General features: G+C 38.2%; 1 protein-coding gene across 12 annotated transcripts in view; it reads left to right on the top strand.

Annotated features, from left to right (window-relative positions):
• DTNB (dystrobrevin beta) overlaps positions 1-15,326 on the top strand; it is a 134,892-nt gene that overhangs the window by 28,925 nt on the left and 90,641 nt on the right. For all 12 annotated transcript variants that reach the window (XM_034421169.3, XM_087888782.1, XM_087888781.1 and 9 more), the window contains exons 5-9: positions 510-595; positions 1,112-1,266; positions 2,184-2,289; positions 4,015-4,181; positions 9,829-9,953. In XM_034421169.3, coding sequence (XP_034277060.2) covers positions 510-595; positions 1,112-1,266; positions 2,184-2,289; positions 4,015-4,181; positions 9,829-9,953 — 639 coding nt within the window. The remainder of the gene's footprint in view (positions 1-509; positions 596-1,111; positions 1,267-2,183; positions 2,290-4,014; positions 4,182-9,828; positions 9,954-15,326) is intronic.

A 15,326-nucleotide genomic window follows, 5' to 3' on the forward strand; every position in this document is an offset into this window, starting at 1 on the left:
CACTGCGTGCTCTTTTGATAGAGATACTGATATAGAAAATGACAATATTGGTGAGGCAATTGATAGCTTCTCAAATCTACACACATCCAGCTAAGTGAAACTGTCTTTGTATATAGCTTGGAACACTGAGGCAATTGAGAACTGAAACAGAATCTACTACAGAATTAACACAAATAACTCTGTAGAATTAAAACCCCATAACAAATTATTGTATAAGCAGAATTCTTTTTTCAGATAGAAGATATGTGTCTTTTAGGTATCTGACCTTGATTTAACAATTCCAGAAACTGCTTGTGTTGTATAATAGATGAGGTGAATTCCTCTTCAGTTCAGTTAGCTCTCTTTTCTCATAATATTTTTTTTCCTATCAGAAAAGTAGCTTTTTTTGACAAATATTGTTATATGTTGTCCTGTTGAATAAAATGGTAGCTGTCCATAAATCAGATGCTTTCTTACTCCAGCAGTAATTTAAAATTTCTTATGTAGTGTGTATGGTTTATCTATTACAGTGAAGGTCATGGAAAATTGACAGTGTTTTCCATAAAGGCAATGATGGCAACTATGTGTGGTGGAAAAATTCTGGACAAGTTAAGATGTGAGTATTTTGAGCTAATAATCTATTATTAAAATTTTATGGAAACAAACACCAACTTTGTGGCATTTAAAATGCTTACTTTCATCATTGCTTTTTTGCTATGGGATAGAATGAGATTATATAACATTATAGCAATAGCAATAACACTTAGGTTTATATACCGCTTCATGGTGCTTTACAGCCCTATCTAAGCAGTTTACAGAGTCAGCATATTGCCCCCAACAGTCTCATTTTACCCACCTCGGAAGGATGGAAGACTGAGTTAACCTTAAGCCGGTGAGAATCGAACAGCTAGCAGTCAGCAGAATTAGCTTGCAATTCTGCATTCTAATCACTGTGCCACCACGGTTCCTATTATTATCCTTTACTTTTTTCTTTTATTCAGGGAATATATTATTTGTAAAATAGTAAGACTTTACAACAAATGAACTGCCTGCTGAATGTTAGGGTTTAAATATTAAACTTATAACATATTGTGAGCCACATTTTCATATCTGCCTTTGATTTGCATTTTAGATAGTTTCTCTCAAATGTCAGATTCCAATGGACTGATGATATTTTCAAAATTTGACCAGTTTCTAAGAGAAATTCTGAAACTTCCTACAGCTGTTTTTGAAGGGCCTTCTTTTGGATACACAGAAAACTCTGTGCGAACATGTTTTCCTCAGCAGGTAAGCTTTATGTGAGATGATACACAGGGCTTTAAATGCTGACATATTCAGTGTCCTCCAAATTAATCATAAAAGATGAGTCTATGAAAGACTAAGTTCCCTTTCTAATTTTCTAGAAAAACACAGCTCCCTGATATACCGTAATTTTCAGACTATAAGACACACTTCCCCCCCCCAAGAAAAGGGGGTGGAAATGTCTGTGCGTCTTATAGAGTGAATACGGGCCTCTTTTTGGCCTCTCAAACCCTCCATGGGTCCCATTTTTGCCCTTCCGGGCATCCAGAAGAACTCTGCAGAAACCCTCCACTCATCCCATTTTCGGCCTCCCTGACTCTCTGACCAAAACGGGACCTGCAGAGTGCTTCTGGAAGTCGGGGAAGGCAAAATGGGACGCACGGAGTCAAAAATTTTTTTTCTTGTTTTCCTCCTCTAAACCTATGTGTGTCTTATGGTCTGGTGCGACTTATAGTCTGAAAAATACAGTATATTCATTCATTTGTTCATTCATCCTAAAATAAACACACATTTCTAAAATATATTTTAAAGAAAAGCGTAGGGGATAACAATGCTGCTTTGCCTTTTAATTAAATTCTAATGCAAATAACCTATTTTATAGATTTATTATAACTGTAAGATAAATTTGAGTATATTGAGACTAAAATGCTATCTAGTAAAAAAACACAATTGAATCAGAATTTCTTTATTTTTAAGATTAATGGATTTTGGAGAGGGAAAGATGCATTTAGCAATGCGTTTAACTCTGCCATAGAACTCAAAAACACATAACCTTAATTCAGCTGTATTGTGTGCTTTATGTTTCTTACAAGCATTGTTTTGTATTGGGTAGGTTTTTTTACTCACTTATTAGTCCAGTTCTGTTTGGCTTTTCTCTGAACTTTTATTTGTTTATTTTGCAGAAAAAAGTAACATTAAACATGTTTTTAGACACCTTAATGGCTGACCCTCCACCCCAGTGCCTTGTGTGGCTACCTCTGATGCATAGACTTGCCCATGTTGAAAATGGTATGTGGCCTATACTCCTGAACTGTTTTTTACATGTATGAGCTTTGTGCTTCCAAGTTCACTGAATTATCTGTTGCAACCTGGGTGCTCTTTAAGTCAAACTTGTGTGACTTAATGTGCAACGGAATGATATGCGTGTCTGGAACATTCTGTGAACTTGTTTAAGTTCAATATTTGAACTTAAACAATATTTAAGTCTACCGTAGCATGTATCATTGAGTTTCACTTTAGTAAAAAAAATTTTTAAATCCTTGTTGAATCAAGTCTAGGCCCAATCTAATCCACCATTCTACTTCTCCTCAATATCTAGTCATTACTTCTGAGGGGCTGAAATGTAGACTATGAGCTGACGTATTTTCCTTGACAACTGGTAGGCAACAGCATACTGCTTATGGTCTTGGAAACAGTGTACAGCTCCCATTGGTGTGAGCTAATTATAACCTTACATTCCGTGAATTTGTCTAACTTCTTTTTAAGTCTTCTGTTGGGTCCCTTCACAAACTATGATCTAAATCAGAGGTCTTCAAACTTGGCAGCTTTAAGACTTGTGGACTTCAACTCCCAGATAGCTGGCTGGAGAATTCTGGGAGTTGAAGTCCAGAAGTCTTAAAGCTGCTAAGTTTGAAGACCTCTGTTCTAAATGAACCATTCTTGTATCTGATGCCTTCCTTAGGAGCAGTGGCATGGACAAGTTCATTTAAGTATACCTTTCTTGATCTGCAATAAGATTAATTTTCATGATTCCCCTCTTGATTTTTCTAAGTCAAATTTGGTTACAATTTTTTTTTCTAGGAGTGCTATTCTTCACTACTTCTATGTTGAACTTGATAGCAGTGTGGTTGTTATTTCAAAGAGTCTCATTAACAGCTACACCTCATACCCTGTTCCGGGGGAGGACTCTGTAATCATTCCCATTGACTGTCATTAAGAGAATCCTAATCTCAACTTCATCTTCCTAAGTCTTAATTTAAAATATTGCACAGTGTAGCAATTATAGACAGGAGATATGAGCTGGAAGATCCCCTCCCTCCATTCCAAGCTTGGATTGGCCTTGCACCTTTACAAAATATCTGGTAAGCTTAGAGACTAATCAGTTTACCTTAGCCTCTGTCCAATATTTCATAGCTATTAAACTCTTCACTTGCTAGTAATTGGGGTTGTGTTTGTTATTGTTTGACTTATCTAAAACCAGAAAAAAGGGTAGAACTAGAAGTTTATAGACAATAAGGTAAAGGTTTCCCGCACATGTATACTAGCCGTTTCTGGCTCTAGGGAGCGATGCTCATCTCCGTTTCAAAGCCGAAGAGCCAGTGCTGTCCAAAGACGTCTCCATGGTCATGTGGCCGACATGACTCAGCTCCGAAGGCACACGGAGCACTGTTACCTTCCCACCAAAGTGGTCCCTATTTTTCTACTTGCATTTTTTACATGCTTTCAAACTGCTAGGTTGGCAGAAGCTGAGACAAGTAACAGCACTACGTTATGCGGCACTAGGGTTTCAAACCATTGAACTGCCGACCTTCTGATCGACAAGCTCAGCGTCTTAGCCACTGAGCCACTGTGTCCTCTTTATAGACAATATATGACTCCTATTTAAAGTACAGTATGTAGAATTTTCGTAACACTAGTCTCATTGAGGACCTTTTATGCAGTTTAGGACGAAGAGGCCTGTTTTTTCATATGCAGTTCTTACTATTCCTTTTTTCCCCTTTTATCTCCTTCAAGTCTTCCATCCTGTGGAATGTTCTTACTGCCGGTGTGAGAGCATGATGGGCTTCCGATACCGATGCCAGCAGTGCCACAACTATCAGCTCTGTCAAAACTGTTTTTGGCGTGGCCATGCAAATGGCCCTCACAGCAACCAGCATCAAATGAAAGAGCATTCCTCTTGGGTAATCACTCTCTAATGTATTCTTTTCTCTAGAGGCAGGTCCGGTGCCATTGTAGTATGTGAGTGATAAGCAAGGAACATTCCACAGTCTGCAGCCATATTGGGGTGAATGATGGACAGACCAAACAACATACTTTTTAGTACTGTTGGTCCTTTGATTAAAATAGAAAGCCCCACAGCACTCTGAGGGCTTGAACAGTGCAATAAAAATATGTGAGGGGTTACAATTCTGATGCACTCTGAACAAGTTGCCTTGATGGAATATTTAGAGGCCGCTTGTATGAGTTGTTTCCAGAACATAGATAACAATGGGTTTTTTTTATTAGTATACTATAATACTCGTGACCAGGGATGGCTTCTAAGGTGACAAGTATGTTAGGTTTGGCTGTAGGAACAAGCTGGTTATCTTTTGGTTGCTTTGCTGCTCAGCTGGATCCCTCTCTGGTTCCTAGATCTGGTCTCTGGGCTGGTGTTGGAATCTCCTTGTTTTATGATGCTGGGTGATTTCAGTCTCCATGCCTAGGGACCTGGTCAGGGAAAACTTAAGAATTCTTAGCTGTCATAGCAAGTATAGTCTTAGCAAATGTAATCTATAACCCATCACACTCGGTTGCCATACATCAGACCTTGTGTTTGCCTTGGAGCAATTAAATTATAATCATAATATAGAGAATATTACTGCATTAAAGAAGGAAATACCTCAAAAAAGTTTTATGATAGAAAGCTAATTTAACCTTATGAGCCTTATTATCAATTATTTTGGCATAATTAATAGAGCAGGGTAGTTTTTGTGCCCAACAGTTAATTTAGGGAATTTATGGAAAGGCGCAGTGGCGTAGAGGTGAAGACGTTCACTTCCCACCTAGACCCTGTCAATTGCCCCAACTCCACCCTGAAAAAGGGATTATAGGGTCATGAAAAGAAAAAAAAAAAGTTAATTTAGGGAATTTATAAATAGCTCATTTAGGGAATAAAGGCTGCATAACATTTAATATAACGTTCAATAGTTAATTTAGGAAATTTATAAAATACTACTGGTATATTTTTATAAATACTATATTTTTAGGATTATCTATTTTAGATAGCACACTCTGTGCACTATCTTTGTCTGGCCAGCAGTATATTTGCAATGAGATGCTCAGCCTCTTTCTTCAAATCCCAATGTATCCCTTCACTGTTTCCATCCTAATTTCTTTCTAAAGTTTGCCCAGTTGTGCAGAATTTGCATTGGAAGAGATGACTGATGATTTATTACACTTTAATGACAGCCTTCTCACTCCAATGCATATTCTGTGGATTTGTCTAGTAAAATTAATTAGTATTTTAAAAGAGAAAAGGTTTTCTTTGGCATCAGTTGAGACTTGAAGCTGGTAGGGAATGCTTGGGAGGCTGTAAAAGAGACTGAATTATCTGTTTATTTAATAAAACTACTTACTGGCAGGTGAGATACCTTGCTCATAAAACTATTAGTAAAAATAGCTTAGCCTAGATCTAAAAAAAAATAGTTCAATAATATGCTGATGGTCAGTATTCCTTTTCTTGGCAAAGGATTTGAGAGAATGCCAGGTGATGAATTTAGTTATTCATAATAAAAGCTGGGTTTTGTGATCCATTTCATTTAGACTTCAGATCTATATTTAATTATAGAAACTGTTATATGATTTTTGCAGAGAGATGGCAGGTAACCAAGAAACATACTGCTATTTTTATTTATTTTTTGATTGCTCAGTGGCTTTTGCTACTAAACATTACCGGTACATTGTTTTCTGGCTAAGCTGTTTGAATCATGTCTGGAAGCATCGATTGATAGCTGTGCTAATTCTATTTTATTAACCATCCTGATTATATTATCAGGATCTTAATATTTAGGGGACATTTCCCTTGTAGGATTAACTGAGTTATGTGGAAGGGATGTAAGATGTGATGGAATACCTAATAGGGAGGGCAGCAAGACAAGACTGTTAAGGGAGAAAAGCAAGTTCCTGAATCCAGGGGAAGGAGAATGTATAATAAAAAGACTCAAAAGTAACTCTGCCTTAATTACATTAGGTTATGTAAAAGAATTACTTTAATGGGCTTTCTATATTCTGTTGTATTACTCTGCTAGCAATCCAGTAATGGACTTGTCAGAAATCTAAGTAGTTCTTGTTACTGGAGTTTGTCAGCTTTGACAAATATTGTTATACACATGTGTGTTCGCATGCGTATATGTGGATTTATTCATAGTATGGATGATGTGCATTCATAATTATAGCCACGAGCAATGGTTACTGTATTGCATAAGCAACTCAGGTTATTGGATATGAAAAACAATTTCCTTCTTATAATGACTTCTTGTATATACCGGTAAGTTGCCCTGGCAATTACATGTTGTTTTGTTCAAAGTTACAGTGGACTTTATTTCATTTCAGTGCACTTACTGGCATAAGTAGAATTACAATATAATGCCTGTCCAGAAGTTACTTATTTTCCCTGTATGTTCTAAACATTTCACCACATAATAAATAAGTACTTGGGCTATGATCCAGAATGTCCACTTCCCTTTGCGATTAGGTGAGACAAAGCCTTCTATACTCACACAATGGCAGAACTCTAGTCATTAATATTTTAAGCTTTCTTGTGCTTAATATGAAACGTTTTAGACGTGACTGTATTTATGTATGCAAGAAAAAAGCAAAGTGTTTTCAACACTATTTCTATGGCCATTTATAGTTTAAAAATTGTTGATAGGTGATGCAAAATTGGAATATTCCAACCAAGGCTCTTCAGATATATCTGATTTATCATATGTGAGTAGTGGACTCCTTTTTTAATAATTATTTTTACTTAAAGTAATATGACAGCTATATCTGTCATATTATTTTAAATAAAAATAATCATATATAATCACATATAATAAATTGTTTTCACCTTAGTTGCAAATGTAATGTGGCATACTTAAGCCACCGTAAGCCATTCTGTTAGGTGACTCGGATATCTTTATTTTAACAGGTCATGATATGAAAGTAACTTTAAGAACATGCTTTTTTCTTTCTTTCCATTCTGTTGGAGATTCTAAGAGCACTAAATAGTGGAATAAAATATTGTCCATAAATAAGTAAATAAATGGTAAGAATCTGCTTGTGTAGTTCACTAGTTCAAATGTAACACTGGAGTTGAATATAATTTCAAAATAAACGTTACATGAAAATTCTGAAAATGTGTAAATACAACTAATGTAAAATACAACAAGTATAAAAGGCAGTAAGTGGACAAATATCTTTTCAAACAAAAAAATAAGGAGATTAACTTGATTTCTGTAGTTCACATAGGAAATCCTATTTTAATAAGTGGTACAAACAACCACCATCAGTTATTGTTATAACATTAGGATCTCAAACTCTTAATTTTTTAAAAAGGTTTTGAGTAGAAGAAATGCAGATTTCTTTTTAAAATAATGTCAGCAAAATTAACACATTCTGGTATCCACAATAGAGCTGATTTATTGAAAATCTTAAACATGTTAATATTGTTAACTTTGTCTATTGCAAAACCCTTCAAATTGGCTTTAAAAAGTACATAGAGAAATTGACCAAAATATGATTGTGTGTATTTTTTTAGTCAAAGTGCTTTTCGGACTCAAACTATACACAGATTAATTACAGATCTCTGCAGGTTATCCAGGATAAAACTTCTTTCTGCTACAAGTAGTAAGATTTCTGTATTCTGTTAGTGGTTTTAAATCAGTTTAAAAAAAAAAAAAAAAAATTTCTGGCAAGTTTAAGATATGTGGACTTCCAACTGCTGGAATTCCCCAGTCAGCATCTCCCCATTTTCCCCACATATAAAAAGAGTTTATGCTGAAATACAGTACCACCTCTAGCTGGGTTATATTCCTTCAAGTGTATATCCTTTCTGTTTTAATTGTTGCTGGGTATCACACAATGTTGTTTTTGGAAATAGTCTAGAAACTGGCAAATCCAGTGGACCTGGAAACAGAATTGATAGCAATGGCATAGTATCAGCCAGTTCATGTGGCCATATTTTATACAGCATGTTGAAAGGGTTTGCTCTGCACCCCTTCCACTAATATCAAAGCCGTTTTGTGTGATGTACTTATGCCAACAGTTTGAAGAAATATTGCAAGTAGAAGCTATATAAATGCTTAAAGGTCTGCTTCTCTCTTTTTTAAAGGAATGAGTGAAAATCCATCAATTTGTTTCAGTGAAAAAATAATGTATACAAATCTGTTTAAAGACATTTTTTACATTATAGCGTAACTCGCTGTGATGTATTTAAGCTCCATCTTCCTGTCTTATCCTTGCCAAATATTCACATAGTCTTAAATCCTAAACATTGTCTTAGAATTGAGTACTGTAGATTTATACTTGCTGAACTCAATGATCTTTCACACTGTGACAAGAATAACTCTATTTTTAAAAAAGAAAGATGGTTTAACGCATCTTGTACAATGAGTCCATGTGTCATTGCATGCATTGTGGTTTCTCCTTTTTCCCAGAAAGTACTTCTTCAGTCAGGGGGAAAAATTGATTTCTTAATTACATTGCTAAAAAGAATCTGTGGAAACAAAATATTGACGTTCCTGATTTTGTTCCACTCTTCAAAGTTAAGAGCTCACTACTTCTCCATGTTAGACCTTGAAAATAATTTATCTTGTTTGCAAAATAGAGGGGCTGATTATCATACATGGCAGAAGATCAGACAGAAAGGCAGACTGGTTTCCGTCCATTAGCAGAAGAGAATCTGCCAGCGGTATTAACCTTGCTGGAAATACTACACTACCACCTGCTGTCCAAAATAATCATCCCCTTTCCTGACTTCTGGAACACCATAACCCTGAGATCTGGAAACCTTTAAAAATATGTCTGTTTTCTGAGATGTGGGTGTTGGGAGATTGATGAGGCCTGTGACACAAGTGCTATTGTTGTGACTACTGTTGTCCTCAGCTGCCATTATATGCATATTTGTTGTTACTGTTTTTCTAATTTTTTAAGTATGCTTGCTGCCCAGAGTTGCTAAAGTTGTGAGATGGGCAGCCATATAAACCAATTAAAATAAATAATAAGTAAATACCTCCCTGCCATGTTCCATTGTCCCATTGCTCAAGAAAACCTCTAGAGCAGGGGTGTCAAACTCGATCCCATTGTGGGCCATATCAGGATTTTGTTTGCCTTTGGGGGGCTGGGGTGGGCATGGCCTGATCATCGCGGCTGATTGGGTGGGCGTGGCCAGGACAGTCCCTCGCTGTCTCCGGGACAGCCCCACAAGACAACTCTGGGCCTATCACCGGCCGAATTCGGATTCACGTGTTCACACATCTGCTCTAGCAAGTTTGAACATGAGAAATAAGAAAGGAGAGAGGGAGAGTAATCTTCTGTTCATCCTGCAAAGTAATCACCGGAATACAAATTCTCCTTCTATATGCAGTACAGTATTCACAAGGCAGTGAAATGTTGAGGAGAGAGCATGAGCCATGGACCTCTTCTAGGGAACCCAGGTGTGTCTCCAAGGCTATGGCAGTGGTTTGAGCACTGAGAGTTGTTTCTTTTGAGGTTCAGTTGCAGCTCTTATCTAGTGTGCTGCACAGGTTGATCTGCTGTGTTAATACTAGTCTCTATGTTTAATTCTTTCTAAAAAAAAAAAAACAGAAATCGCCTGCCAAGAAGCTGAGCCATGCCATTAGTAAATCTCTTGGTTGTGTACCCACTAGAGATCCTCCTCACCCTGTATATCCGGAACAGCCAGAGAAGCCCCTTGACCTTGCCCATATAGTGTGAGTATATATCTTCATTTAAATATGATTTGTTCTGTTCAGTTTGATTGCTTTCTTGTTGGTCAGGTGGTGTTCTCTTGAGTCCTTTTCCCCCCTTGATATACATGGTGCTTGTGTTCAGGAGAGGTCTAAAAATGAAATAAACTTTAGGCATTGTAGAAAAAAAAAGTATAATTAAGATTTGGGTATATTGAAGCATTGACAGTTGGTTTAGTGCTCCTTCAAATACTGATTATCAATTTGAGTCAGTTCTGTTTCAAATATTCGTATTATCTTGGGACCTGACTCTAACTTATTACAGGTAATCCTTGACCACAATTGGGCCAAACATTTATGTTGCTAAGCAAGGCAGTTGTTAAGTGAGTCGTGCCCCAATGTATGACCTTTTTGCCATGGTTGCTAAGCAAATCACTGCAGTTATTTAGTGAATCATATGGTCACTAAGCGAATCCAGCTTCCCTCATTTACTTTGCTGGTCAGAAGCTAGCTGGGAAAGTCACAAATGGCAATCACATGACCCTGGGATGTTGCAGCTATCGTAAATATATGCCGGTTGCCAAGTGGCTGAATTCTGATCACATGACTGTGGGGATGCAGCAAAGATTGTAAATGTGAGGACTGATCATAAGTCATTTTTTTTCAGTGCCATTGTAACTTTGAATGGTCACTAAATGAATGGTAGTAAGTCGTGGACTACCTGTAGTTGGTTACATTTGATTTTTAATTACATATTTGTTTTTCTATAGCTAGCATTTGCAAGATTCTGTCTTTGGAGATTCTCAGTCATCCCGGTCATAGTTGTCCCAAAGGTGCTTTTTCAAGAGGCTTTTCTGGGTTTTCTTTGAAGACATTTCACTTCTTATCCAAGAAGCTTCTCAGCTCTCTTTTTCGTCTTTAAAGAAAAACCAGAAAGTCCTGAAAAAGCACCTTTGGGATAAGATTCTGTCTTCCTAAACCACCTCCTGGATACTAAAAGAAGTTATGATGTCTCCCTTATTAATATTTTTCCACCGGTCACTGTGTGAGCAAAATAATAACCATAGACTTATTGCTAAGGGTATTACATACTTGAACATTATTTAATGTTCGCAGCTATGTGCCTGAGGGAGAACAAATACAGAATTAGAATCCAAAACAGCCATCTAAATCAGGCCAAAAGTCCAGTTCAAAGTCTTGTTCATTTGTAAACAAACACATGCCAGTGAGAATCCCATAAGAAAGACAGAAATGCAGTAGCATTTTGCTGTTTATTCTCCCCAGCATAAGGCATTGAGGGGCATTTTGCCTCAGACGCTGTAAGTAATGCATATATACTGAATATATAACCATTATGACAAGTATTGATAGTTTTATTCTACATGAAGTCTCCTTAATCCCTTTAATGCTGTTTGGATTAGTGAAGTTGCTATACTTGATAATTTTATTCTTAAACAAATTAGTTTGGCAAACTTTCTTCTATCTATACTGAACCCCTAGTTTCAGCTTAATATCTATTTACAATATAACCATACTTAGTTTTATGCTTAATTATATTTTTCTTTCGCATCAAGCAGTCCACTAAATATCATGATCTCTTTTATATCAACCATTACTTAGTGGTGGAAGTTGGATTAATGAAACTGGCCCCAAATTTCAGTTTGGTTTACTGAACTGTATTTGCCATTTTAATGTCCATTTTCCAGCATGGAGAGGTATTTTTGTACTTCGTTAACTTTTTGTTTTAATCATCCTAAACAATTTGGTGTTATCACCGAATGTACTTTCTTCTCACCCCTTTACAATAGTTATCTATATCTATTCCAAGGTGAATTTTTAAAATTTTATTTATTTATAAATTATATTCATATGGCTGGCCATCTCGCTCTGGTCAGTGTACAATAAAATAATATTAAAAGAGAATGCCATTAAAAACTTGTTGTTTAAAAGGCTAAAGTAAGAGTCTTAGATATTAAGAACAAAGGAGCTACTTCAGGAGACCAACATTCTCTTGAGACCCTGAGACATAGCCACGTTTTGAGGGACTTCCAAAAAGACAGTAGGTAAGGGGCCACCTTGGGAGGGAAGATGATCTATAGAGCAAGTGCCACAACAGAAAAAGTCCCTTTTCTGGATTCTGCCAGATATAGCTGCTTCATAGATGGTACCCACAGCATACCTCTTCTGCCAGATCTGATGAGATGGGCATTTGTAACTGGGAAAAGGTGGTCCCTCAAATAACCTGTTCCCATGTCATGAAGGGTCAAAAGTCAAAACCAGCCCCATGAGTTGGACATGGAAGCAAAGTGAGCCAATGCAAGGTGAGGAGCAGAAGTGTATAATGTGTGCCACTTTAGGGTTCTGCCACATTCTGCACCAGTTGAAGATTCCAGATACTTTTGAAGGGAAGCTCCATGTAGAGCAGTGGTTCCCAACGGACAATTTGATTTTTAATAGGGGCAATTTGAACCTTGTTTAAACCAAGTTAATGGCCTTTTAGGCTTCCTCTGCGTGAGTAGAGTTCACTTTTTGAGTAAAGTAAGAATTATATGTCACCAGGGGGCGGGGTGGGGGTGGGGTCAGGATTTTAGAGATGCTTAGGTGGGGCATGGCCAAAAAAAGGTTGGGAACCACTGATATAGAGTATTACAGCAGCACAGCCAAAAGCTGACCAGGTTATGAATTACCATGAGCAGAGCCACAAAATTGAGGCGGGGGAATAATTGGCACACAACACAAAGCTATGAAAAGTCCCGCCTAGCTAAGATAACCACCTGTACAAGCAGGAGTCTAGGAGGACCCCTAAGATGTGCACTGGGTCTATCTAGGGGAGTGCAACCCCATCCTGTACCATAGTAGCGTAGAAACAGAACTGACAGTAGAAAAAGACTTAGTGGTCCAGCAAGTTTTCCCTTTGAGTTTTTTTTTCCGTATTAATTAATTAAATTTTTATTGTTATTTATTTTTTAAAATTTTTGCTGGATGATGGACATGTGTTTATCCCAAGCATGTCTAAACTCAGTTACTGATGATTGATCCACTACCTCTGCTGGAAGTTTGTTCCAAGCTTCCTCTACTCTCTCTGTGAAGTAATACTTTCTTAACATTAGTTTGAATTTCCCTCCTCTCAGTTTGAGGTTATGCTCCTGTGTTCTTGATTTTTCCTTAATATTGAAAATATTGCCTTCTTCATTCACATCCATAATATATTTAAAAGTTTCAGTCATATAGCAAGTATTGTCCACAAATCAGCAGGCTCCAAAACTTCATAGGCATTCAGTCTTGACAGGGTTCAGCTAAAACTTGTTATTCCCCATCTAGTCCCTCATAGCCTCCAGCCACCAAGATAAGTCATCCACAGCATTGCTTAACTCTCCAGGGGAAAAGATATATAATTGAGTATCATCAAGCGTACCGATGATACTCAAGCGTCCCATGGCAACAGATGAGCTCACCTAGCAACTTCATGTAGATGTTAAACAGGAAAGGAGAGAGTACCGAATCTTGTGACACCCCACATAGCAGGGGCTGAGGATGGGATCTTTCTATCCCCCATCACCACTGACTGAAATCAACCCTAGGGAAAGGAAGAAAACCAGCACAGCTCAGTGCCACCCACTCCCTATTCACTGAATTGGTCCAGAAGGATACCACGATCAGTGGTTTTGAAGGTTGCTGAGAGGTCAAACAGAGCCACACTTATCCCGCTCTCACTAGAGATCATGTTAAAAGGGCAACCAATGTTGTTTTTGTCCCACACTCAGGCCTGAAACCAGATTGAAAAGTCTCTAGATAATCCATTTCATCCAGGATTCTGTGAAGCTGCTGTGCAGTCTTCTTCTCAACTATAAGCAGTGGTGGGATTCAAATAATTTTAACAACTGGTTCTCTACCCTAATGACTGGGTGGGCGTGGGCATGGCGGGCGTGGCTGGGGGATGTGACAGGCAGTACTCGGCCTCCTGCACCGCCCTGGGAGTAAAAACGGGCTGTGGGGAGGACGCCCCGCTCCCCTGCACCCTGTTTTGGGCCTAGGAGGCCTCCCTGCACTTACCTGGGAGCCAAAATGGGGCATGTTGGTCCTGGAAGGGATGGGGAGAGGAGGGGAGGGGCCAGCCAGCAATTTAACTATCAGTTCACCCGAACCGACCCAAACCTGCTGAATCCCACCACTGAACATAAGTCTTTTAAAAATCTAACTAAACAATGAAAGCCAGATAAACCCTATCTATATTGGTATTTCAAAGAACTACAAAATATTGCTAAGATGTGACTTGCCTTGTAGAACCCAGGTTAATTTTTTCAACATGATTCCTCTGTTGACTGGTAATTTATGTTTCTAATTTTATAACATCTTATTAATTTTATCTGGAACAGATGATGAGCTAATCACTCTGTATCTTTCTAGATCACTTCTACATTTTAAAAAACAGTATTTTCTATTTTTGATGCTGGATGAGGTAAGAGTCTCCCAGACAGTAAATTCTGGTGCAATTTAAGGTATGGTAGTAACCTATAAAACCTTATATGGCACCAGGCCAGTCTGTCTGCAGATTTGCTCTAGGTCTCTTCTCTAAAGCAGTGCCATCTAGAGCACTGCTAGAGTGATGGTGAACCTATGACACGTGTGGCCGAAGTGGCACCCGGAGCCATGTCACCTGGCACGTGCGACGTTGCCCATTCCTCTTCTGGGTTTCTGGCACACATGTGCGCGCCACAATCAGCTGGTCTTTTTGCATGCGGCAGTGCTGGAAACTGGAAGAGCTGGTCTTCCGTTTTCCTGCGTGAGCATGCATGCTGGCCAGCTGATTGTTGTGTGCACATGTGCACCAGAAACCAGGAAGAGTAACTGGCTCAATAGCTGAAACCGGAAGTTCATTTTCGGGGTGCACATGCGCCCTGGGCAGCTCCTCTTCCAGGTTGCTGCCCAGACACACGCGCACAAAGCACGTGCTCCCTTTTTGGCACTCAGTGCCGAAAAGGTTCGTCATCACTGATCTAATGGAACCCAGGAATCATGTTTTCTCTGTTGTAGCACCTGGCTTATGGAATAGCATTCCTCTGGGATCTGGATGGCCCAACCATGCTAGACTTCAAAAAAAACTGGTTTTTCCTCAGGCTTTGTGGAGTTAAATAGGTATCTTTTAATTGAGTTATAATTCAATTGTTATGTGTTAACGTTTGCAGTAATCCAACCAGCACAGGCTCCAAGCTATCTGACATGGCTCTCAGTAACCAAACAGGTCCCATTGGCTGACTTGTTCTTATGGCTATCCAGGCTCATAATTTTTTACACACTGACATTATGCAGCCAGACTATAGTGCTTTGGTGTAATATTGCTATATTATTTCTTGTTTTATATTTTGTATCATGAGTCACCCAGAGTGACCAGATTGA

This window comes from Pantherophis guttatus, chromosome 1 (genome assembly GCF_059756535.1).
Source record: "Pantherophis guttatus breed Tessera chromosome 1, ASM5975653v1, whole genome shotgun sequence".
NCBI classification, from domain to species: Eukaryota; Metazoa; Chordata; class Lepidosauria; order Squamata; family Colubridae; genus Pantherophis; species Pantherophis guttatus.